The 26,408-nt window shown below is 47.1% G+C and overlaps 2 protein-coding genes across 3 annotated transcripts in view; both read left to right on the forward strand.

The window, feature by feature from the left end:
• Positions 1–6,109, forward strand: part of LOC138592753 (cyclic AMP receptor-like protein A) — a 53,660-nt gene extending 47,551 nt beyond the window's left edge. The window contains exon 11 of the mRNA XM_069663623.1: positions 5,365–6,109. Within this exon, the coding sequence (XP_069519724.1) occupies positions 5,365–5,532 (168 nt within the window). The 3' untranslated portion in view covers positions 5,533–6,109. The remainder of the gene's footprint in view (positions 1–5,364) is intronic.
• Positions 6,110–16,204: 10,095 nt separating this feature from the next.
• The window catches only part of LOC138592298 (BCL-6 corepressor-like), a 32,624-nt gene continuing 22,420 nt past the window's right edge, over positions 16,205–26,408 (forward strand). For both annotated transcript variants that reach the window (XM_069663050.1, XM_069663051.1), the window contains exons 1-2: positions 16,205–16,925; positions 26,220–26,301. In XM_069663050.1, the coding sequence (XP_069519151.1) occupies positions 26,299–26,301 (3 nt within the window). In that variant the 5' untranslated portion in view covers positions 16,205–16,925; positions 26,220–26,298. The remainder of the gene's footprint in view (positions 16,926–26,219; positions 26,302–26,408) is intronic.

Below are 26,408 nucleotides of genomic sequence, written 5' to 3' on the forward strand. Positions count from 1 at the left end.
GTAAATAACTTATCAGGCTCGCTTTTAACTTTTGCCAAAATGTAAACAATATAGGTCACAGCCCCCCCCCACTCACAGAGCAGCTCACTGAGCAAGAGGGGAGTGGTGTTAGTGGGTTGCAGCTGTCTCCATTTTGTCTAAAGGGGGGAGAACCCAGAGTGTCAGACTCCTCTAAACCCCTGGTTTAGTCTGTGGAGATTACATTGAAATGTCTATTTAAAGCTACAAATTTGAAGATTTGTGCTCTTGAGCGCCTCCCACTGGCCATGATGAGTAATTTTGAGAGCACTCTTCCCATTTAACCAGACGTCTAACGCTGGCTCCCTTTGTCATGGTTCTAACTCTTGATTTTCCTCACTTTCGTTTGTAGACTTTCATCTGAGCGTTTCACTTATTTTTGTTGTGTCTGTCGATCTTTTATTTGTTTGTTCAGCCATAGTAGATTACTGTTTACTCGCAATGCTTACAGAAACCGGAAGTGCAGCCGCTTAGCTCCGCCTACCCTCTCTGACAGACCAACCACTGCTGGGTGATGGAAAACGCGTCACTAACTGGGCGCCACTTGTGATTTTTTCCGTGAATGTCGCCACAAACACCCAGTCCATAAAAATACGATAGACTAAAAATGCAAAGGCTTTCATCAGTTTCATTGTGTTTACTCATTCGGTGATAGATAGTGACTTAAAAGACATTTATTTAAATGAAAAATTAGAGATTGTTACTTTAATGTAAAAAGACCTGCACCAGTAGCCTTGTTTCAGATGTCCGAATTTTGTCCGACCGGCTGGAAAACAGTTTAAGCTTTGTAGATTTGTGGGACAAAAAATGGGGATGTAACTTTGTACCGAGCAACATTCACACAAAAAGCAACAAAGTTGGATGATGTGATGTAGCTGCACAGTCAGTCTGCAAAAATAACCTCGCTGTAAAATCACTGCATTTTTTGGATGTCGGAAAAGATGTCAGGTCGACTCTTGATTCTCACACTTCACGCCCCCATTCAGAGGCAGAAATAAATCCATGCCATTGGTGACATCGGTAGGATGTATACGTGACGGGATACCAATATATTTGTGCAAATATAACACCCTCAATTACCAACAAGAAATCAGCTAACATGAATTTGATGTTGATGAGTAAAGTTACAGTAGAGTCCTTTGAGTCCAGAATTCAAAGATCAACTTGTGGTACGAGAAAAGAGCACATTTCATTATTCTGTTTCGGGCAGAAGACTGTGATATGTTCTCAAATTGTTGCAGTAAACTTTTTCAGGTAACAAAAGATTTGTACTCCCTAACACTGTTCTTTTTTAAGACCACTTAGCTTACCTGTCAGCAGTGGTGGACAAAGTACACTCATTACTTGAGTCAAAGTAAAGATACTCCTGGACAAAAACTACTTCAATACAAGTGAAAGTTGCTCAGACCAATTATTACTTGAGTTAAAGTACTGGAGTACTTGCTTTTAGAAATACTTAAGTATTCAAACTACCAGCGAATCATTCTTCATTTCAAAAACCTCAAACATGGCTGAAGTTAAGGCCATGGCTGCTCAGGTGGAGATCCTTCTCTGCCGTCATTACCACCTCTAAATGAACCGTCTGATCTGAGTGACGTTTGCTCTGCGTTTGCTCTACGTTCAACCACAGAGACACGCGAGGTACAGGTACGGCAACACCACTTAGACAAACCACTCGCTGAGCTACACGAACACACTTTACCGTCTTTCGGATTTTAAGAAAATTAATCAGCTGACTTCAGAGCAAAGCAGCGAGTAACGAGAACATTCATAGAAATGTAGCGGAGTCAAAAGTACGATATTTGTCTCTCAAATGTAGTGGAGTGAAAGTCATAAGTACAGATACTCAAAATATGTACTTCTTATATATGTATGTCTTAGTGCTACTAAAACACAAACTTAGCCTTTGTAATAATTAAACCTTTTCCTTTATCGCCGGCATATTCTTGTTCCTTGTATGCTCATAAACGTTCTGCTGTCTCTCTGCCTCCTATCTCCTCCGTTGTCTCTTCCGTCTCATCTGCCTCTCTCCTCCTCCTCCCTCTCTCTCTCTTCTGCGTATCTCCATCTCCTCCTCCCTGCGCTGTATGCTCGTCTGTTCCCTGTACCTCGTTACAGCATCTCTGGAATTCATCTCTCTTACGTGATTTCAGCCGCTCTCCTTTGTGTAGCATCTCCCTCCCACCTGTGTGCGCTGTCTCTCTCTCTCTTCCTCTCCCCCTCTTCCTCTCTTTCCTTCCCTCGATATTGATCTGCATTCTAGCCGTACAGCTGAACCGCCTGTGGCTCCGCAATGAGCTCACCTCTCGCTTCTTCTTCGGGCGTGTGTGCGAGTGTGCACGCCGGGGGAAAAGAGCTGCTCCCAGTCCTCATATGTCTCTGTATGGCTGAAATCTTAGACTATGCCCGCACTCGGGCACCAGATTTAGAGGCTGTTGTTTATGTGTGAGAACAGTGAGTGTGTGCTCAGGTTGTTTTTTATAAAGATCGCTTCTTTATCGTCCTATTTCAGGCGGTTAACATCAAACCTGTGGATACCAGCCGTCATGCAGATACTCGGCTGGTTAAAGTTTAAACATCCTGCCCTCTCTTGCTCTCTTTGATCACCTGCTCCGTGTTTTTAAACCGTTTGAAGTCACTATTTTGTTTTACTTTTTACAATGTTTGTCTCTCAGTTGGATTTTATACCGATTTTTGGGGAAAACAGCAACTTTTGTATCGTTATCCAAAGTGTGATTTGATTCAATGTAGTGGCTTAGTTAATGTGAGATGATATCAGAGGCCTGTTTGATACAATCACTTACATTTATACTAATGAAGATAATTAGATTGTTGAATCAATATACTGATTCATATCTATGAACCGTTAAAGGCGTCAGTGTACTCCACTGAGCCCTAATGCCCCGTCCTCGCCTACAAAGTAGAAGCAGGATCTGGTTATGTTAAGAATGACCTGTGACGGAGTAGATGGTAGCACAGTCTGTAGGGACTTGGCTTGGGCACCGGTTCAAGTGTGGAATTGGGGCTGGTAACTGGAGAGGTGCCAGTTCCTTTCCTAAGCTCCGTCGAGGTGTCCTTGAGCAAGGCACCATGTCCATGCGCAGCCCCCTCGCTCTGACATCGCTCCATTACTGCATGTCCATGGGATCCTGTTTGTAGCATGTTTGTAAAAACAGAGTGAAAAAAGATAAAATTCCCCCTCTGGGATAAATAAAGTGTATATTTCTTCTTGGCAACCTGCCTGTCAGTTAGACTTCAAATGTGCCGGTACATAGATTTAAATATGGGGATGATGGCGCAGACATTCTTTGTGCTGCACTCACATATGTATGAGTGTATGAGTTATGCCTCGCAGCAAGGTTTTGGCTTTGCTCGAGTTTATTCTAGAGCCGGGGTTCTTAGCCGAGCGCGATAGCGACACAGCGTGAAACAGCCATGTGTCGCCTGTGATTGTGTCGTCACCGCGACACAAACACTGGCAGCAACTTTAGGTGACATCATTTAATCAATGAACTTTAGCTGTGTAAGGTAGGTTTCGTATTAAACTGTGTCCGCTGTGTTTTTGAGACCCGCTTATAGATGCTGATTGTCTCTTTTCCCGTTACCGGTTGAGTATACTCCTGTCGGTCTCTTTTCTGCTGCATCACCGTCTGACGTCACAAACGCACCGGAGACAGGGTTAGTGAACAGTGAAGATGTTACGGTGGTTAGGTCTTTATTGTATCTATTACTCATTCAGTCTGTTTGTCAAACTCGGCGCAGAGAAATTTGGAATGATGTTCAAGCGGTGCTCGGACGGAGACGGGCGGAATTTGCAGCTGAGATGACGAAGAGTCGCAGAAGCTACCGACGGAGCACAGCATCGTGCCGGAAAGGGGGCGGAGATTAGCGCGTCGACCCGGGTTTTCTGTTCCCATCAATGCCGATTGGAGCCGAGGCGATAATTACCCGGGTCTAAATACCGATTGTAGCCTTTCCCATTAAGCAAAAAAGCCAGGTGTTAGCGGGTTTTTTGACCATTGGGAAAGCGGCTTCAGAAACAGACAACCTTTCACGCTCACGCTCACACTCACACCTACGGGCAATTTTAGTGTCACCAATGAACCTAACGAGCATGTCTTGCACTCAGAGGGAACCCACACATGCACAAGGAGAAGAGGCAAACTCCACACCTACGTCCAAACCAGGATTCAAACTAGGAACCTTCTAGTTTTGAGAATATTTGCCCCTCAGATCTCTTTCTTTTTTTTTTTTTACAATTTTGATGCCTGGACAGCTCAACTCAACTTGAAAGGGATGCTCAGATTTATTGTCTTGTGTCTTAAGTGTGATGATTCTCTCCGACCAATCGGTGGTCTGGAGGGTTCTATCGTCAGCTTTTTGTTTCAGCTCAACTTGCATGAAAAATGGTCCAGGTGATGCCACAAAAAATCTCAGGTAACAGTTACTGTCCACACCTTTTCTATAGAAATCCAAAAAACATTTTAATTCGATTAGACAGGAGTTGAATAAGCAGCGCAATTGAGACAAAAGAGAGAGAAGCTCATCCTGCTAACCTGACAAACACAGCCCCCCAATCAGAGTCCAAAAGGTGAGGTGGAAGGTGCTCTCTGAAGCTATTTAACCATCTCATGATCCCCTCTGTCTGAATAAACTGATCCCTTACTGGTCTGAAAGAAGCACACTCTCTTGTGCTTCATACAACCCTGAGGCTCGCGAGCTTGTTCAGCATTAAGCCTGTAAACGACACCTTTTTCCGACATCCTGCTGCATGATGTTTGAGCGACGTATTTCCACACTTAATTTATCTCGTTAAAGTCCCGGTAGTTCCTTAAAGTTAAAACATATCGAGTGCCGTTCAACGTGACAATCAGCTCTTCCTGCTTTTTTGTTTGAAGCGTGGGACTTTTATGTCGCTGAGTGGAGTGAAAAATGAAAACGGCTCCGCTTGAGTTTCCCGAGGGAATCAGAACAAGCGTTAATGATTGGGTGTATCCACGATGTCTTGTTTGTCAGAGGACATTAGCATAAAGCTGAACATTTCTCCACATGTTTTGGTTGTTTTTTTAAGTCTTAAATGTGACCACTTGTAGGAGGTTCAGTTCACAATGAGCCTCGAATGTTTAAGTCTGAACGTTGAGTAACAGAAGCTACCAGCGTTTTCACATTTATCACTCAAGGAGACAGTTATCAAGAGTGTAAAACAGCAGCTTAGCGTGTGTGGATCGCCAGAACGTAGAGAAAAAGATGTATCTTACAATAAAGCCGGCTTAGTGTGAAAATACTCCTCACACCAGTACAAAGAGTGTGCGTTAATTTTAGCCTCTGTGTGTGTCTGTGTTCTAGCTGGCTCTGCAGTCGCGGCTGTGTGACAGGACTCGCATCGGAGAGTACCACCCCGGGGCGGTGCGCTACACGCAGGCTGACCTGGTCGACCTCAGCGATGACGACGACGATGACACCAACGTGCTCTTCTACTCCCCTGACATGACCCTGAAAGACAGAGGGCCCTGAGAGAGAGGGAGGAGAGGAAGGGAGAGACAAAAGGAGCACGGAGGAGGGTCAGAGCTTCAGAGAGAAACGCAGCGGATTAGAAACTGAGAAGGAGGAAGAAGAGAGGTAGGGAGGGAAGAGGAGGGAAGATTGGGGGGGGGACAGTCAGGCAGATAGAAGCCGGAGATGAGCTGTCAGGTTCCATTATTAATCCCCATCCTTTACTATTTAATATCCTAAAGACACACACACACATACTGAGCAGCGTAGTGCTCCCTGCAATACTACCACCACAGAGGAGCAGCTCTAAAAATCCGAATGTAAAAGGTATCCGCAGCATCCTAAACGTCTTAAAAAGGTTAACACTCTGCACTGCCTTCTTGACTCCTGCATTCTGCAGAGTTTTGCCATATTAGAAAAAGAAAGAAAAACACACAAAGAGTGCTGAAAGGCAGTCACAACAAGGTGTTAGTGTTAGCATGCGCAGCAATTACCTTTTCACTTCTCTGCAGGGGGATGAGGTGAAAAGCAGGCCTTGTGCGTCAGATGTGAAAGCATCTACGCCGAGATTGGTCCGGGTACTGAGCGATTTTCTTGCCTATATGCGGGGAGGGTGGGGAACAGTGGAGATAGAGGAGGGGGGGGGGTTTACACAGAGAGGAGGACTTGGTGGGAAAAATAGGTCCCAAAGCACGAGCGAGCGAGTCTCTCCTTCCTCAGGCAGTATTTATTTTCTCTTTATTCTCTTTACATATGGTTTTACTGATGTTCGCACAATTTTCCTTTAAGAGGTTGTCTTTTGTATTTTTTATGAAATATTACATTTGTTTGTTATACTGTATTTATAACAGATCAATGTACTCTATATATTTAAGTGTACACTCTATTTTTGTACGTGCCTTGGACTGAAATATGAAGACAAACTGGTCCGAACCTGCTGCTCTCAAGCGACAAGTCGAGCTGAGCCTTACGAGCAACTAAAAGAACATGTTATTAGTCAAATACACTCCCACACACACACACACACACACACACACAAGGACGCAAACACACTCTATCCCTCTTGTCAAAACAGGTTGGAAAAGATGACACACGCACGGTACCCACGGCATAGCAACAGCCTCCGATGTTCATCATCTCTCGGGCCTCGTCTTTGGCACCTAGGGGACAAAGCCGAGGTGTGATTGGCGGATAAAGGAGTCACTTTAGATTCAACCTCTGTCCGTGTGGTTCTGCACACATTGAGGTGGTTTTCATCGCTGTGTGCGTACGTGCTGCCGCCTGTCAGCTTCCTCTCTGACAGGGCGAACTTGTGAACTGACACTTGACCCTTTCTAACCCTTCAGGTGTTTCTGCAGGGCGTCAACGACACCAGAGTGCAACTTTAGTTTGCGGTTCACAACTCTATTACACACACACTTACACACACACACTCTTGGCACTGTTGCTGCTTTTACTTGACTGTGCACTCCATCAAATAAATGAGCAGGAGAGACATTTCATAACAAAGCTGAGACTGGGCGTGTTTATTTCATTTTCACATTGATGCGATCCCTCATTCCCTCATCTGCCTCCTGTGAAGTGTGTGTGTGTCCTTATGTGTGTGTGTGTGTGTGTGTGTGTGCCTTAAGACATCTTTTACACCTTGGCTGCTTAAATAATGGATATTAATTATTTCTCGGACCCTGCTGGCCCCTTTCCATGTCTCCAAATCTGGTTAACTGGATTTTGATTAATGAAATATGCGCTCCATGTCCTCCAGAAAACCACACTTTTCCTCCACACACCTCCGCAGCTCTCCCACAGCAGCCTCTTGAACGTCTCGAGCCCCGCACCCCCTCCGCATAAAGAGCCCGGGAAATAAGCGAATCTCCCTGTCACGCAAGAAGAATTATTATCCCCCCCTCATATCGTCGCATGCGCCGTAATTGGATACAATTTAACACCCGCGGCCCACGGGCATGTCGGCAGGCGCACTGCCTACTATTAGCTCGCCTCGCCTCGCCACCCTATCATTTGTCAGATCTGTGTTTGTGTGCTCCTGGTGCCTCTGTGTGTGTGTGTTTGTGTGTGCGCACGTGCATGCGGCTCGAGAAACCGGAGCCATTGTTGGAGTCCGGCCATGACCTAGCTGTGACGCACGGAAAAGGAGAGAGGTGAGGAAAAGGGAGGGGAGGGAGAGATAAGAGAGAGAGAGAGGCGACAGAAACAGCAGCTCAGACGCTGAAAAACAAGCGCGCGCGCGGTCACCTCGGAGCGAAAGCGAGGCTGCAGGCCTCAGGGCTGTTTTTGTCGCCTCGGTGCTGCGCAGCTTCCACCGGGAGCCTCGCTGCTGTTTATTAGAGCCGCAGCAGTATTTACTGTGCGGTGGAGAACCCCTCCTAAACTCCGCTTACAGTAAATACAAGGCAGGAGAAGGTTAATGGGGAGATTACAGGCTGCATGAATGATGTCTTTAAAGTATAAATAATTGACTCGAGCTTGTGTGTAGCCCTTTACAGCAAATGTTTTAATTAGCTTAATTTGCTCAAGGCTGTCGGTATTGAAGTGAAGCTCTATATGCTCTGTTGTAGGAAGGTTCTTGAATCGCACTAAAGTTCATTTTAAATGATAGTTTCAAGTTTGAGCTCAGTTTGCGGCGTAAGGATAACGTAGTTTTAGCTGCGTCATTGTCGACAGAGCCTTAAAGGAGCAACAACAGGGCAGGTTGTAAACTTCGCAAAGTCTCCAAATGACCTTCAAGTGTTTGTCATTCACAGGGTTCTTACAGGGAGCAGAATTATCCACAGAAGTCTCCTGCTCTTCTAAAGAAGATAATAAACGGTAAAAACACTGAATAGAGCAGTTCAAGTCAGAGTTTCTCCAACGCTCTTCTTCAGGTGACACAGGATGTGAGGAGGGCTAAGAGCTGAGCTAGCTTGTTGTTGGGTCCTCACCTTGTTTCTAGCCAAGGGTTCCTTTGACTTATACAAAGTTTTTACCGGGAGCTGAATCATCTACAGAGAAATCCTTTAAACAGTAAGTAAGTAAAACTGTTTATAGTTTAAAATCAGTGTAGCAGGGGGTGTCGGTTTAGCTCAGCGGCTAAATCGGTGGCCCGCGCAAAGAGGCAACAGACCTCGATGTGGCGGCCGCTTGCTGCCTGTCATCCCCCATTCTCTCTTACCCCGTTTCCAACACTATCCACTGTCCTCTCCGTAAATAATAAAGACCAAAAACAAAAATTTGTGTTGCTCTGATGCTCTTCAGCAGGATTTCATTGAGCTGAGCGGCCGCTAACCTTAGCTTGATCTTCAACAAAAACCCTTCACAAGGTTAATGACGTAGTGAAAAAGATGGTGACGACTTAAAAAAGCTACAGGATAGTTGGCGGGAAAAGTTGACTTTCAGCTGACAGCTGGTGCTTATATAGGCTATGTGTGTCTTGCCCATGAAAAACCAAAACCCTCCATGTGTTTGTGAACCTCTACGCAGCACTGTAAGCCCATTGGTTCCCAATAAAGTCATTACTATTTAATAACGTACAAATTTAAAAACAAAAATCCACATGTAAAGACACATCGAAACGTCAGTAACAATCAGCCATACATGGTTTTAATAACATGTATTTTTGGATTGTGTTAAAAAAAGAACACACACACACACACACACATATATAGCTTCTTTCTATTTTCACAAAGGCTCGTTTTCTTGCCCCAGAAGCTCCATGTTCACCACGTGTCACTCACTCTTTGAGGGGCCCCGTGTCAGAAGGATACGTGCTCATGAGCGTGTTTTTCCCCCCTCGGGGTCCCACCAAACAGGTTAATCAATCACCAGTGTTCATACAAACACAGTAACAGCTCAACTTCATATTCATTTAGTGACCTGAAATAAAAGACATGAACGAAGTATCTTAGTGGTTTCACGGCTGTTTCTTCTCTCCTGAGACCAACATGACATTCAGTCTGAGAGTCATTTGAATAAATGAGACGTTTTAACTTTCAGTATCTAATAAGTCTAAAAAGAGCCCCTTTATACTTTAATGTACATCCCAAACTGACAAAATCTGAGTTGTGTTCAATGTAAACAAATGTTTGCAGAAATACTTGTTTGTCTATCGTTAAAGTCCCTGTTGCACTGTTGAAGCAGCCATTCACAGACATTCAGAGACAAGATACACCGAGTGAGGCCAAATTCCCCCTGCAGAAACCCCCCGCCCACCTGAGACGTTTTTAGTCACCTAATTATTCTAAACGTCTCGCGCATCACACTCCCCCGAAAGCCAAGTTTGCCCGTGCAGATGTTTAATTTGCCCTAATTTTGCACGTTATGTAGTGTTATATAAGAGAAAAAAAGCAGCAAATCTTCCCATGTTTAGAGAAAAATCTTTTGTCACTTTTGCTTAAAAAATACCTGTCACTGTTGTGGAGGAAACGGACTACATTTTTACCCATAAACCATTAAAAATGTAGTCTGGAAATATCAAAATCAGCATGTTTTATATGCTTGTTTTGAAAAATAACCCCTAATTTCCTCAAATATATCATAGGGCATGACCTTTGTGGTTCTGCCCCTGTTTATATTCGTATATACGGTGTGTTTCAGCCCCTGTGTTCCTGCATCCTGTCTCTAACAGCTCGGTCGTGCTGCTGCTGCTGCGTCTCTCTGAGCGGAGTGCCGGAGCAGCGCGGAGCTTTTCCTGCGCTGCGATCCGGCCCCGAAAGAGTTAAACTAATCTCTCCCTCTACCCTCGCTCGCTCGCTCGCTCGCTCTCACTCTCTCAACACACACACATATACACACACACACACACACACAGGCTGCCACCGCCCCAGATAACAGAGGGGCGCCTCTCCCCAGCCAGCCAGCCTCCGCTAATCGCAGTGGCAGGAGGGGGGAGTGGAGTGCCGGCGGCCTCTCACAGCGCTGGGCTTTTTATTGACGCTGCCTGCCTGTGTGTCATCTGTGTGTGTGTGTGTGTGTGTGTGTGTGTGTGTGTGTGTGTGTGTGTGTGTGTGTGTGTGTGTGTGTGCGCGCGTGCGTGAATGCTTGTGGGTGCGTGTCAGAGCGAGAGAGCTATAAAGAGGAGGGTGTGTGTCTCCCTCTCTCTCTCTGTGTGTGTGTGTGTGTGTGTGTGTGTGTGTGTGTGTGTGTGTGTGTGTGTGTGTGTGTGTGTGTGTATGTATGTGCGCGCTCCTCGCCAGCAGCGGAAAGCAGGGAGAGGCGGGGAACTGGGAGGGTGGGTGGCGAGGTTATGAGCGGAACTCGACAGAGGCCGACAGACGAGAGAGAAGGAGGGGGAGGAGGGAGGGAAGGAGGAGAAGGAGGGGGAGATCTTTCTTGTGCTGCGCTGAGAGCCGCCACCGCTTCTCCTTCCTCTCAGATAAGCTTCGTTTGAAGGTTTTAATCTTTATTCTCTTTATAAAAAAAAGACGTTTCTGCTCGTGCGTTTTTTGGAAAGAAGAAGCGATCGGCGCTTATGATCCCCAAGGTCGCGCTAAGACAAGTGTGATTGATCGCATTGGTTATTCTGTGTCACGAGCCCACTGATTGATTGCATCGATGAATTTAGCAGCCTATTGATTAGGGCTTAATCCATAGGTCTCTCACTGCTCCAATAATCTCTCTCTCTCTTTCTCTCGCTCTCGCTCTCCTCGCGAGCAGCAGCAGCAGCAGCAGCAGCAGTGTTTGGCTCGCGGCCACGCTCGCCCTGCCGCGCCAGGCTGTAATTATCCCCGGTGAGGCCGCGCTAACGCAGCGTGGCGCGCCTGTGGGGAACCGGTTAGCCCTACAACACCGGTGGGGGTGCATGAGTGTGCGTGTCCCCCCCCCCCTGCGCATGCTCGTGCTTGCGAGCGTGTGATATCGTATTTATGTGATACGGAGGGAAAAATGGTGGCCCGTATCAGAGCTATTTCAAGTCCTTGCATGAACCTAAGAGTTTTTGCGATTAATATTAGATTATAGAATGTATTTAAAACAGTTGATATGCTCATTAAAAGGGCACTATTGATTATCATAAATACACAATAAGTCCTCATAAACACATGAGAGTTCCGAACTAACGTGAACATCGCATAATCAGCATCATAAGTGAGTTTTTTCAAGGGTGTACGTTCAAGTACCGATCTACTGATTGTCCTCGTGCACACGTCCGAGCCTGTGCGTGCAAGTGAGTGTTCAGACAAGTCTCCGTGAATGTGTGTGTGTCTGTGTGCGAGTTGCAGTAAGCGATCCATAACGATCTGCAGGTGGATTGTGCTGATTAGTACCGGCTGCTGTGGACTGAGCTGCGTGCAAAGAGCTTCCTGCAATCTGAGCCATGCCGACTGAGAGTGCACGCGCCGTTTGTGAGTGACTGTGTGTGGAAGCAACTCGTGCGCTGGCAGGCAACCCTTTCAGAAATGTGTGTCAGCGCTGTGTGTGTGTGTGTGTGTGTTTTGAGGGCAGAGCGTGTATATTTGGCTAAATGTGTGCTGAAGGTGTGTTTGTGCGCACACGTGAACTTGCCCTGAATACGTGTGTGTGTGTTTGTCAGTGTGTGATTGCAACAGCAGATGGTTGGATCACCATGACCTCCCAGAGCGCAGCTCCTTCTACATCGTGGTGCGCGGATTTTTTGTGGTTTATAAGAGAAACACCGATTCATGAGTCCCTGGCCAGACTTAAAGTCACAGATAGAGGACACGCTCGCGCATTTAACACGTTTTTCGCCACTATTATCCACCACGAGCGTCTTCAAGGGCACATGCTGTTCTCGGGCTGCCTTTTCAAACCACAAAGTTCACACACAGTCGTAAAAGTGCAGCCATAAAAAAGCCTGCGCTCTCGCTCTCCAGACCTGTTTTTGTGCGTCCCAGCTTTGGTGTTTTTTTCCCCCCTGTCTGTGTGTGTGTTGAGCGTCAGAAACTCAGTTTGCCCTGCGGTTCCCCGGAGCAATATTCATCCTAATCCAGTTTTCCAGTGAGTGATGGAGCTGTGAGTCAGAGCAGGAGGGAGAAGAGGAAGCCCCGATGTCGTGTGTTTTGCTTTCGCTCGTCTCTCTCCCTCCAACACCCATCTGACCTTTCAACGTGATTATTAGCTGTGTGTGACGTCAGCGCGAGTCTGTTTTTATATGCTTCAGAGCTGTTATGTTTCCTGCGTTCATAAAGAGTCTTCCTGACAAACTTTTTATTAAATTGTGGCAACTTTTTTTTGAGCTAGATCTCTTTATTGTCCTGTATTTACTCTAACAGCACACACAGAAGGGGCTTTAGTAGCGCAGGGTTGCCAGGTTGGATCCTACCTGCAAAAATCTGGGCAGAGGAAGTGATTGGGACATATGGTGCTACATTTGTAGACTATGACACTTGCACTGCCAAGGCTAAAGATGGTGGTATACTTCCTGGGGAAATACACGTTGGCATATAAAGGACACGTTAGTAGAAACAAACACAGCGCTGTTTTGACTGCAGAGGATGCAGGTATGCTCGTCGAGCTAAGTGCTTTTGTGAGCCGGTTGCTGCCGCGTGACCGCATGAAAACGGGATAAATTGGTTTAGTTGGCTTCTCTCTCTTCATGCATGTTGTTAAATTCACTTTGTGTCGTAAGCTCGTAAAGAATTCACAGTCCAGAGTCTCATCTTGTCGAGTTTGTTGAGCCTAAAGCGTCCAAATTTCGACACATCCTGAGCCACTTGATGCTGCTCTAAATTTCAGCACTCATGTCAAGTAAGTCCATGCATGTCAATTCATGGTAAATGGATTGATCTTCTAAAACATATATTCACACACATTCACACACTAATAGCAGAGCCTCCAGGAGCAATTTGGGGTTCAGTATCTTTCAGGTCCTCAAAAAATAGATCCAACTTCTCTAAGATGACCCAACAAAGTCTGGAGACCTCTGTGGCCCCTTTCTAACATGCGCTGCGCTCCTGAAAATGTCCCGACATTATGCATGTGAGAGCGCTTTAACCTGCTAGCCCACTGTAATGAAGATGGTGTGAAGACTGTGTGAGCCGCTGTGTGAAGAAGAAAGCAGGTAATGGTCTGGGCCGGTCACAGCGAGCGAGTGGACATGCTGATAACACCTTTTAAGTCGTGCAAGTCGAGTTGTCTGCTGTATATTATTTTCTACTATTGTGCTTGTATCGTGGAAACGTCCTTATCATAGACTGTGTTAATAATTGACTTGGCCACCGAGACTTAACACTTCGAGGCCGATGGCCGTAGCCATGTTGGTTTTTAATGGAGCTAAAAGCGATCATGTCTCAATGCAGGGGCTGCAGCCTTCGTAGGAGGCGGTTCATAGCGGATGAGCCTGCCTAGACCGCTAAAGCCGAACTGAAATGAAACGGTCTGATCTACAAAGATTTCCTGTTTGCGTCACCTGCTGTTCCCACCCTTACCCTTGCGTCACCAAGCGCTGCTAACTAGCTAGCATAACTAACATCACGTACCTATTATTTCAAAGACAATTTGTTTCAAGGGCCCTTTCTTTTTTTAAAAACGTGTGTCGCTAGCTATTCGATTGAGTTAAAAACCAAAAACTTTTACATTTAAAAGTGTATTCCTCGGCCGTTTAAGAGTCCGCCATCTCGTTTGAATTGGCGCGCAATGAACGTTGCACCACGAAGTATGCACCCGATGTATCCCAGGAAAAGGAGGCCACATCTGAAGGAGCCTTATAATTGGGACAGCCTTTGACGCGTCACTGTGACGCAGTAGGCCTTCAAATACGCCCTTCGAAAGATGCTGCCCCTGGATTGGGTCACAGCTCATATTTGGATAAGAGGGCGGTGCTAAAGAAGAGGAAGGGTTTAGAGAAAGTGAAAGCTGTGGCTCGTTCATTAGCTGGCTAATTAGACTAAAGAAGGCCTAATGGGGATTCTTTGGCTTTTGGAGACAGCCTCACGCGGACCCTCGAGGAGCTGCAGTATTTTGCACTAACGCACCGGAGGTTGCTGCTCTCGCACGCTCTACCCAGACGCCTCCCTCACCTAAACCAAGACTAAGGGGGGATTTACACGTGGTATTATCATGTGTCCTGGATTTTCCTTTTTCAAGTTGTTCGGAGAGTCTCCCAAGGACAACCTCCTGCTGTGAGCGACATGTGCAGAAGGGCAAGTCCGGACAATGTCCAAGCCCTAATTATCCGGAAAATATCCGGAGTTCATACGTGAAACGGCTTATGTTGGCAGCCAGAGTGGGCCTTTATTATCGGTGGTAGCATGTGACAACTAAATAGGGAGTTGTCTTTATTAAAACAGATCATAAAGAGCACGAGAGAGAACAGAGAGATCTGCAACCAGCTGAGACTCAGCAGATTAACCAGGCCGTGTCCTTCGCTGGTTTTAGGCTAGGACACAGTTTTCTCGGAAGAAAAGATTAAACCGGTTTCTTGGGCATTATAGTGCAGACGGAGTCACCCTGAAAACCTCGGTGTGCGTGTGCATCCTTTTCACGCTTGGACTGTGTTTTCAGACGTAGCCTGCTTAGTGTGGAGGTAGCCTCGGCTGCCTCGTGGATGTGGTCGTTTTGGGCAGCTCCCGGTTATGAGAGGTGGAGGGTGGGGCAGATATGAGCAAACATGCCCTGCAATTCACCCTGAATACATTTACATTTGAGGCAAGGGCTTTAAATTTGCTGATGCAGCAGTTTCTGCTCTTATGTTGCTCCCTCATCCCTCTGCCGGTTTCCTTTTCTGCGTCGTCCTCCAAACTTTTTGGACAAATTTGCCTTAAAGATGAGCTCTGGTTTTTAATGCATCCGTACGTGAGCGCTTTGTGCTTGTTTGTGTATGCCCGTCTGCTTCAACTCCTACTTCCAACAGCTGCGGCGAACGCAGCCAGACCTTCCATTTCCATGTCCCCCTCTTTTCCTACTCCTACTCTGCTTCTGTCTGTCTGTCTGTCTGTCTGTCTGTCTGCACACACACACACATGCAGGCACATGATGCTCACACACCTCAGGCGGCTTGATATTCATAGCCTCCTCCTCCTTCACTTGACATGGGAGCCTTAACAGATGTGCCCCAGCCTTGAGCTGCTCTCCCCTCTCTCTCCCTCTCTCTCTCCCCCCTCTCTCGCTGTCTCTCTCCCCCTGTCTATTGCCTCGTGCCTCATAAATTCACCTTCTCTGTTGGTTTGGAAGTAAAACAATAAGACATTTGATTTAGATTTGTAGTCAGTCTAAATGTTGTCAAAGAAAAAAAAAGGAATAAGCTAAAAAATGGGGATGCAATTGTGGACAAGTAATAAGATGGACACGTGGTGATAGAATACATCATCCATCACCTACACTGTAAATATAAAGTAAAACAACTCATCATATATGGCAGCGTATGTGTGTCTTTCTTTGATTTGTTCTCTCCCTTTAGAAAAAAACATCTATTTTATACATTTAATTTACATTATTTAGCAAATATTTGCTCCACTTTTGTTTACTGATCATTATCATTATGGCTTCCACGTTTTTTCTGTCTTATTTCTGCTCTTAAAACCTCGCCTGTTCCTGTTTTGGACTTTCAGCGGAGCCAGTGTGTGTGTGTGTTTCACTCTTGTTTGTGTGTCTCTCCGTGTGTGCGTGCGCGCGCAGCCAGTGCCGTGCGCTGGAGGCTTATGGTAATTGCGGTCTCCCGACTGGCCTTCTGGGTAGAGTCTGCGCGAGTGGGAGTGGAGCGAGTCGCTCGGTCTCGGCAGCGTTCATCCATTCTGTGCGGCACTCCCCGTACGGCTCCGCGCGTCCTCTCTGCGAACCGGGGTCTTCTCTCCGCTTAGAGGAAGAAAACGCGCGACACGAAGCTTCACGGAATAACCTTCAGCGAACCTTCTCAGACACGGAATCCGGCGCCGTAGAGGACATGGAGTGACGGAGAGCGGGAGAGAGGGGCTTTTTCCGAGCACGGCGTGCTCCGCTGAAACCCAACATGGCGCTGCTGCGAGGTACGGCCGAGCTGAATTAATTTCTCCGCGAGTCCGCCGACCTCGCCACCTGTATCCTTTGGGGGCCCGGGCCGCACGGCGCAGAGGCTCTCCGACTTAAAGGACCATAACGGATTTTCTTCTGAGGATTTCTCTCCATCCGGACGTTTGTTTTTCCTCCGCGCAGGATCTTTTTGTTGCTTTATGGCAACCCAAGTGACATTTGCAGCAGCAGAAAAGTCCGTTTGAAATAAAGGCTAATGGATGAGAGTTCTCTGTAGACAATAGAATAAGGACCGAGACCTTTATACGTGAGACTTGTTTTGTTTCGTGACAAGTGGATAACCTGTTAGACACTTTTAGTTGTTTTTTCCTCTGGCCGGGATTGTCTCCAGCAGGCAGGACCGTAACCGGGTTAGTCTACGTACGCACGGATCGCTGTCCTCCCAGTTAACTTGGAAAAACAGGAAAAAGGCGTGAGTTGTGGCGCACGGACGACGGCTGGAACTATCAGCAATTAACCAGGTGAGACAATTAATGACAAAAGAACGTGTATTGTTTTTCACTAGTGTCTGTGGAGATGTGAAATCCTCTATGGACAGAAAACGCACACTGTTCAGTTTTTTGTTCATTGGACTACAACAGGCAGGATGCTTTGAAACGATCAGTGTTTTCATACATTGTGTTGAAAATCAAAGTCGGTCTTCTTGTGTGCTTTAATCTGGAGCGAGAGCCCGGTGCTGTGCGCAGAAACTGCGAGAGGATCGGCCACTTCTAAGAATAGCGCATAGGGTGGTCTTTGTGCGTTTCGGCGGGGCAGTGGCATGTGCTTGATAAATAACACACGCGCGCACACACACGTAATGATCGACCGTGATCTTGGCCTCTTTTTTTTTAACAACCGTCCTGTCAGCCGGGCGGAGGTGAGAAGGACGTCCCAGAGATTAGCGGACTTGAAAGCGGCGCCGTCCTCGACGGTGAATATTCAGGCTTTTCGCACTCTGCTGAGTGACGAAGTGTGTGTGTGAGCGCTTGTGGGGCGAGAGGGTGGGAGTGTGTGTGTACGCGTGTGCGTGCGCGCACACGGAGCTTCTGCGCTAAACAAGGTTACGGAATTCAGCCTCGCCCTGCCAAAGGGAAGCGAGCGGTGCTGCTCCGCTTATACACGGTTCAGTTCAGTTGGAGGGCATCCCCGGGGTGTGTGTGTATGTGTTGGTGTGACAGCTGAGTGTGTGTGTTCGAGGGGGAGGTGTGTGTGGGGGGGGGGGTGGGGGGGCTTTGTTTGGACAGAGTGGACGTTGATCAGTCGTCTCATCAACCCCAAACGTGGTGATGGGGAAAGGTGGGGGTGGGGGTGGGGAGTGCACCGCTCACCTTCCTGTCTAGTTGATGGAAACCGCTTTGGCATCATGCCACACACACACACACACACACACACACACACACACACACACACACACACACACACACACACACACACACACACATACAGCGCTCTCTCTCGCTTCATGTCTTGCAGGTGTTCTCCGATATGACTTTGCGCTGCAGTCTGTTGTCTTCCTCTCTTGCACGCACGCTGTGTGACTCGTCTTTGCATTGCGGAGGAAAATCCTTTGCGCACGGAGGATCCATGTAGAGCAAGCAGACCCCCCCCTCCCTCCCCCTGCAGCTCCGATACGCGCCGCTCTCTCGTAGGGAGAAAGTGTCATCAGAGACTCTTAAAAATAGTTTAAAAGTGCCACTTATTATAATATCTATCATTTCTTCTTTGCTCGGGTAGCTTTGACTTCGCATACCTTACATTGTATCCACTCGTCTCTTCTGTCATTATCAACTTCAAAACATTGATTTCGACTTCCTCTCTTCCTCCTGCACCAGCGTGGGCGACCACATTTCTCATAAAGTTGCTGTTTAATTGTAATAAGTGCTGCACGCCCTGCTGGACGCGTTCCAAACCGAATCGTCTTTCCTAACGATTTTAAAGCCCCCCTCTGGGCTTGTATACCCTGAATTTCACGACCCGCAAAGCAGCGTGTAACCGGGACATATTTCTGGATTCCTCTTTTGTACGTCCATGAGGGAAAAACGGCTCATATCGCGGGACTTCTCCTCCTCCTCATGCCTGCATGCCGTCTGTCCTGGAGCCACACAGGCACTAATTAGGGGACGCTCTCTTAGGACGATCGATGTGCCTCATATTGGCTGGCTCCAGCTCATTGACGAGCTTAGTGAGGGAAGCAGCTACTAAAAGAGCACTTCAGCCCCGGCAGGCAATCCGCGCTGGATATACAGTAGCAGAGAATCTCTCGTCGTGGCGCGCAGACGCTCGCGCAGGTTGGAGGAGCACGCATGCAGGACCTCGTGTTGGGACCTTTTCGAGGGAGCGGAGCAGGGGGATTAAGAGGTGGGGGGTGGAGGCTACTTCAGGAGGATTTGCTGCGGAATAAAAGCTTAATTGTATTTAAATTAAACCATGGTCTCCATTGGTATGGAGATGTAAAGGACACTTGATACATCTACAGTTACATTTGATTTAGTAGTTTAAAATGTGGACGTTTGGAAGCCTCGCTTTAAAAATAGCCACATTTAAGGATTAGCAACGCTGATCTGTGAGCGCGTGTGGCTAATTATTTACCAAAGTGTATTGACACCAGGTTTGGATGACTGTGACATCTTGTTTTTAATGAATCCCTCGCTGAAACAGAAGAGTAGGTCATCCTTTACGCAGCGCAATAATCAGAATATTCTGCACGTGCTGCTTTGAAACACCTCCACCCAAACTTAGCAGCAAAGAGCGCCTCCTTTCTGACTGCTTTGAGTCTTATGCACATTACTAATACAGCCTGTTCCCCGGGCTGCTGTGTGTTGTGGAAGCATTGAACAAATACTTCACATTTTGTGTGGGCCGAGTTTATTTATAGGGCACCCCGTCGGACTGTTTTGCGCATCATTTTTCCACTGCGCGCTGTGATGTCAGCGTGGGGCTGATCTGTTTTCCAGGTGTTGGAACACAGAGGGGGAGGGCTGATTAGATTGACATACAGATTTTTTCTCTCTCTCTCTCTCTTTTCATGCTGAATGACTTCACACTTCTTCCACAAACAGTGTTTTATTGCCCAGGCCTATTAGATGTCAGAGTGAGGTTCAAGGGTGGTCTCCAAACAAAATAGAAATAACTTCTTATTAGAATGAGTCAGAAACGGCTTTACTAATCAGATGTTTCCATTTAACCTCCAACAGCCTGTCACAATCCAACAGTGAAGTGTTTCTGACATTGAAAACATTCAAAGACTTTTACGCAGCACTTTGTGGAGAATTGTTCAGTTTAGCGATGTCTGCGCGTTTAAGGGGGAAGGTGCACCTGAAGTCATACACCAGCCGCGTGCCTGCTGGGCCACATTGTCATGCTGAGTGATGTGTGACAGTGGATGTGTCAGCGCACAGCTCCGTGGGGTGGCTGCGTGTATGGTGGGACAATCACATCACTTCCATTCTAAACCCATTAACCTGCTGTTTGCCCGCTTTTCTAATCAATGGGGAGCACGCGGGGAATATTACGCACAGACAGAGAGCACGTCAATAAAATCACAAGACCGCTTTTGCATATCAAATGTGATCTGTGTTGGATAACACGCAGGAAAAACTGTGGATAGAACCCGTCAAAAGAAACACCGGTGTTCTTTTTTAGATCCAGTCGGAGGCAGGAGGTCTGGCTTATTGTTGTCGCGCTTGTTTTTTTCCTCTCCTCTCTCACTTACGCCTGGATATAAAACAACAGTCTCTTCGCTGCCGGCGCTGCTCTCGCTGCTGAGGCGAGGTGCGTGTGAACAAAAGCGGAGGCACGGCAGAGAGCCGAGGAGAGATCGGTTTTCCAGGCGCTGCGCAGCTCCCGGAGGAGACGTCACGGTTTGATTGAAGCTATGCTCCGTGCTGGCCTCCCGGGACCTCGCGATGAAACGGGAGAGCCGCCCTCCCTCCCTGCCTTCTCCTCCCCCCCCCGCACACCTCCTCCTCTCTCTTTCTCTCTCCCTCTCAGCGCTCCACAAAGCTTTTAGTTTCGACGAGGTCTGGAGCGCGCGGATCACTTCCCCGCAGAGATGTGTCGGCCTCCGGTGCTGTTTCCCCGGCACAGAGGCGGCCAGGACGACATAACAGAACCACATACGACATGTATTTGCTCAGGCAACTGTCACACAAATTAAAACTGATAAATCTGCAGCACATGACGCTCTAGTTCCGTTTTCAGACACAAAGTTCCTTCTTTACGTAAAGTGCTTGTCATGTCTCTAACAGCTACATGGCTGTGCTGCCAATATGTTGGATTCAGCGCCTTTACGTGATATGAATCCAAATCTCCCGTTATTTAGTTTTCTGACCTCGCTCTGGCCTATCGGAAGATTGATTTAGCAGCGGAGTAATGATGGCGCACCTCGCCTCCCTCCTCTGCCTCTCTGCACGCTCGGTCTTGATCAGGGCCTCCTCATTTGTTTTTAGATGTCGGTGCCTCGGGCTTCTATCTATCTGACGAAATCCCACAGACGCTTGGCAGCGCTGCGCAGCAGGAGGATGGTGATAGATACGAGTTTATTACACCAACCGTCTTCAAAGCAGGAATGCTGCGCCTGTTGTCTGGGTGGATGGCACATCACGTGCATGTTGTCAAGAAAAGCTTTTGACCTCGACTTGGGGATCATCACGAGGCTTCACATTACCAAAGTGAACAATTAGCCCAGTAAATATTTTGCACTAATAGGATCTAGGGCTCCTTTCCCCCACACTAACACGTGTGACCTTTTAAAAAGCTGAAATCTAGGCTGTGTGTGAGAGCTTGGTTTACCTCAGCGCCTGTTTAAACTGACGTTCATTTAGCCTAATTAACGTCTTTACGCACCAATCACTAAGCCGCCTATTTAAACCGACCATTCATCCTATATAAGGGAGGGGGGGATGGGGTTGGGGGGGTCGTATGAAGGCAGATCAGTCCTTTGCCGTCATGTGCTTTCATTAGAAACATCCAACACATGAAAGCAACGTGAGCATTTCAAAGGAGAGTCAAGAAACCCCCGGTAAACGCTGGCCGATTCATGCATGCGCATCCCTATTACAATCGGCTCCTTTGGTGGCATAAAGGGCCATTTAGTCCCCATTTGGCCCAGGATGAATAGAGCCAGTTCAGCAGCCGCCGCCCGGGCCCTGGTGACAGCACGGGGGGCCTCACAATGTGGCCTTGTGTTGACGGCCGTGCTGCCGAGGGGGGGAATTGAACCGTGCACCGACTTGCATGCGGCTGTGCAGCGGCCCGGGAGGACGCAGGGGCCCCTTGTTTACAGCTCGGTCGCTAATAATGTGACAGCTGAAGAGACGCCGCTGGCTGCTTCAGGCTCCGCGCTCCACCATCAGCAGCGCGCGCTCCATGTCTTTGTACAGCGTTTATCTGCTCTGTCTCCCCTCAGCCTCTCTCTCTCTCTCTCTCTCTCTCTCTCTCTCTCTCTCTCTCTCTCTCTGTTCAATCTTACAATGTGTCAACTTTCTATATTGCACTTTGAGATGATCATTTGGCACGCGTCAGCCTCCTAATCAGGTTGCATTCAAGGTGTTAATGCTGGTGAAAGTGTGTTTCATTATGTTGTTCACCAGCAATGTCTGTCGTTTTGGCCGCACACACAGCCTCATGTTGGTGTGTATGGTTTGTGTAAAAGTGTGTGTGTGCGCGCGTCCGTATTTAATCCGTGTTTATGCCCACCCCACCCCCGCTGCTGCGGAGATTATCCTGCGTCACACTGCATTTTTTTAGAGCTGATCGGAGCTCTGCGCTTCAGAGAGCCTGGCAAAGCTCCAGGGACAAAGAGCGAGAGGGTGCCTGCACTCTCAGCCAGACCCACATTCCCGGTGTCCGTTAAACTAGCAAACACACACACACACACACACACACACACACACACACACACACACCTGCAAACCTGAACGTGCAGCCACCAGATCTGCCTTTCCACTATAAGTCATTTTCAACTTGTGCAGAGACAGGAAGCTGCTAGAGGGGACACAACCACCTCTCCAACTCTTATCGTCCGCCCTCCATGTCTCCCACACACACATGACGACGTGTACGCACGCAACCACTGGCTGCACAGGGAATCCAAGAGGCCTCAGCCCGGGAGGAAATGATTTGCGGTGCCGGTGCAAACACCGCGGGTCACGCAGAGTTCAGGTCATTGTCGTCAGAAACAGGAAACGAGGGAAAAGAGGGAGCGTCGAGTTTATTTTCTCTCCCTCTTGCTGCTCTTTTTATCGCTCATTTCTCTCTTTGTTTGCTCCTTCTTCCTTGAAAAGGCGCACAATACGGAATTACATGCAGAGCTATATATGAGGTTCCGCTGAAACGCCCGGCCGGTGGTTTTCTGTTTAATGGTGCGCGTCGGGGCTTCGCTCCAGCGGTCTGCTTTATAAACGCAGCTCCGACCGCTGCGCTCCCCCTCCCCCTGCCTGCTGCTGCTGCTGCTGTTGCCGACCGCTGTGATGGATTGGACGGCCGTCGGGAGTTGTTTGTTGCGCAAACTATTCTTAGCAGCGGGGACGAGCGTCAACACGCCGCCTTCTCCTCTTCTCCTATCTCTTCACACTTTCTCCGTTTCCGCCCTTTCACTCATTATGTGACATTTTGACAGTAAGTCCCCCTAAAAGTATCCGGTTTACAGACTACTGATGCAAGACAACACCCGGACAGAAAGCTCTCTTTACGCTCAGACTTAGATTATGAGATATGAAGTGCATAATCATAAAGCCCCTTTTCATAGACTCCAGGGTTAATGTGAAATATCTTTAATTATTGCTAGCAGCGCGAGCTTTCCAGATGGGTTCCTGTAATATTTTGTGCAGTGTCTTGTAGCAGATTAGTCTATCCGCCTGTTGATCTGCTCTGTCAGGAAGCTCTGGACCAGATTCAGACAGTCTCTGCACCACGTGCAAAATATAGTTCAAATGCAGCTTTGAACACTTCGCGATGTGGTTTTGTTATGAGTTATGACTCTGGGCTGTCGGAGCTGTAAATCATATCTTGACAGCACCATATGAAATGCAATGCGAGTGTGGGGAAACAATAGGAGAAATGCAGGCTGGTCTTTATACGGAAAAATACAATTAAGTGTTATGGTTTGATTTCATGGCCAAAATACGGAAAATCAAACAGCATTTTAAAGAATATTGTTTGAAATTAAGTTGATTTAATGTACAAAATTAAATTATCTTACAAATCACTTAACCACAGGTATGTAGGCTAATGGGTATACGTTAATGTGACGTAATATTAAGGATATTTAAATCATTCCTGTCAAAGAACTTTCCTCTGAAAACTGGACTGTAATATTTTGCCCCCATGTCCCTTAAAGTGCACGCAGAATTTCACAAGTATGACCAGGATGTTAATAAAAACGTGAGCCCCTTTTTTCCTTTGCGTATTGACGCACTTTAAAGTATCAAAATAAAAAGCTATACGAGCTTCCATGCAACCACACACAACATTGTATTCCCGGTGGTGCGTGCAGAGTGCCGTCAAGTGCTCGGTCCTGACCTTGAGGCCCAGTGCAGCCTCTCATCTTCGCTGGATGGACTGGGCTACTATTAATTTCACGGAGATGACGGGTGCCGTGAGCGAACAAAATACCCGGTCATCAGCAAAGTATCGTTTTGTTTGTAAGTAATAACAGACCTTAAAACACCAGGCTGTCTTGTTGTTTTGCTGACCTGTATATGAACACATCTTTTCACCTGTCGGTTGTGTCCCAGCTGTTTTGTATTTAAGGAGAGATCTTTCGTTATGTTGGTGAAGGTTTAGGTTTAACAGAATGTTCTAGCGATTGAATATCAGCGTTTGTATAAGAGGCTTATTTCTCTTATCATGTTCGGGTGGGGAGCTGCTGTGTGCGTGCGCGTGAGACGGAGAGATGCATACGTCGCTCCAGGAGATACAGGAAACGGGACTGATGCGATTTCTCAACGATGCCAGATATGTGCAGAAACGCATACACGTGTCTGTAAGCACATTTGTAGCGAAACTGTAGCGCTTAACCGACGCATGCTCACCGTTTCAGTTCCGCGGATGTTGTTGAGGCAGGCACACTGGCCCCGGGGAGCTGCTGGGAGGGGGGGGGATGGGAGCGCTGGGGCGGGGAGGAGCCGTGCCGAGGGGCCCGCTACAGGCTGATTAATGGGCCCCAGGTCACGGCAATAAAAGTGGCGTGCCAGCGGCGCGGCAGCAAGGCTCAGAGGCGTTTCTCTGCGATGATCGAGGAGCCGAGAGTCTCTGCTGCTCTCAGCAGAGCACAGCGAGGCTTCACTTTTACTATTTAAAGGCACTTCTCTCACTCCGTCTCCCACCTCATTCCTACACTGGCTTCCATAACAGGGCTAAAGCTTGCTAGAAATACCCACCCTGGAGCCATCAAAGATATTCAAACTTAAAGCTTTCCTCAAAAAATCTTTGAAGAGGGAGCAACAGCCCTTGTTTTTTTTCACCTGTATGAGGATTTTGAAACAGCCTCTTGACATTTGGAAGACCACTCTGTTAGTATTAAGATTTCACTTGACTCGGTAAGGCTAATAAGTGTTCTGGGATATCTGTTTGGCAATTGGTTTGTGTGGTTTTCTATTTCCTGTTCCTTTTTTTTTTTCCCACACAAGATTGAGATGTTCCTTCCTCATTAATGCAGCTGCAAGGTTAGTTGACATATTGTTTAAGTTGTATTCGGGTATCATATACATTTTGTATAAATACACCTGCGACTACATATCCTACATTATGTCCTGGCAAAAGAAACCCTTTTGTTTCTTTATCCTAAAAAAGTAGTTAAATCCAGCCCCATCAGCAAACTGATATGAGCACAGATTAAAGACCAATTTATTTATTTGTCATCTTTCAAAATATTGCACTAATGAAAAATTGATAACAATCTTCTTGTAACTCATTTCCTGTCTCATTAACATAAAATACCAGCTCCGCCATTGGCAAATTTTAGGGACATTCAACAAACAAAGAGACATTGTTTTTGCTTGTTGTAATTTCTTGTGTGATTTAAACATGACAAAAGGAGACAAATCAAAGAAACGCCATTTTTCAATCCATGCTCATGTTATTCTTTATCCATATGCCTGTTTCTCTGTGATTTACGTTCTCAGACTGAATCAGTGGTTTATTTGTAGATTTTGCGTTGTTGTTTCTTTGCCTTTTTAATGCTGCACTTCTGCATGAGTTCGTTGGTGTGAGTGTTTGTTGATCTCTGTGTTGGCGGGCGGTTAATGGTCTCCCACCGTAGTGGTCTCTGATGTATAATCTTTCCTCGCTTCGCTGGCCGAGGCAGCCGAGAGAGCAGGTCAAAGAGGGCACAGAAAAACCAGTGTGTGGGGAACGTGACTGAATAGACGCAGCCCCACAATGCTCGTCTAGCCCACAGGGTGGGCAGGATGGGGGTCAGGGGTGGGGAATAGGAGAGTGGGGGGGGGTTGCTGACGGATGCTGACGGATGGGAAGGGAGGGGAGCCCACACGGTGCTTTCATCTCCAGCAACTGTTTCAGCAGAGTTGTGTGTGAGAAACCTACTTCCTGTTTGATCATAGATTGCCTTATTGCAATAAAATATATGTTTTAATTTAGATATTGCAGGAATGTCTAATATCTTCTATGTAATTTCTCTTTTGGAGATTTTAAAATCTGACATTTTTGCCCTGTACTTTTTTGGCAGTGGGATGATCACAGAGCTGTGCTGTGTTTGTGTGCATGTGACAGAGCCAAGACACTGACTGCTAACTGTTTGCTCACCTCCGCAGGGCAACATCTGTTCGTGATGTCGATGCTGAGACACAAACCAACCTGGAACTAAGACAAGGGAACCACATCACACAAACCATGGCAAGTCCCTTTGCTTGTCCTCAGTACTGTTTAAACTAATCTGTCATATGAGTCACTGTTATCTGGAAATACAAACTTGTTTCTCTTTGTGTAAGCACGCAACAACC

Source organism: Semicossyphus pulcher, unplaced genomic scaffold (genome assembly GCF_022749685.1).
Source record: "Semicossyphus pulcher isolate SPU_LCO1_2020_fin unplaced genomic scaffold, fSemPul1.0.p SCAF_15, whole genome shotgun sequence".
NCBI classification, from domain to species: domain Eukaryota; kingdom Metazoa; phylum Chordata; class Actinopteri; order Labriformes; family Labridae; genus Semicossyphus; species Semicossyphus pulcher.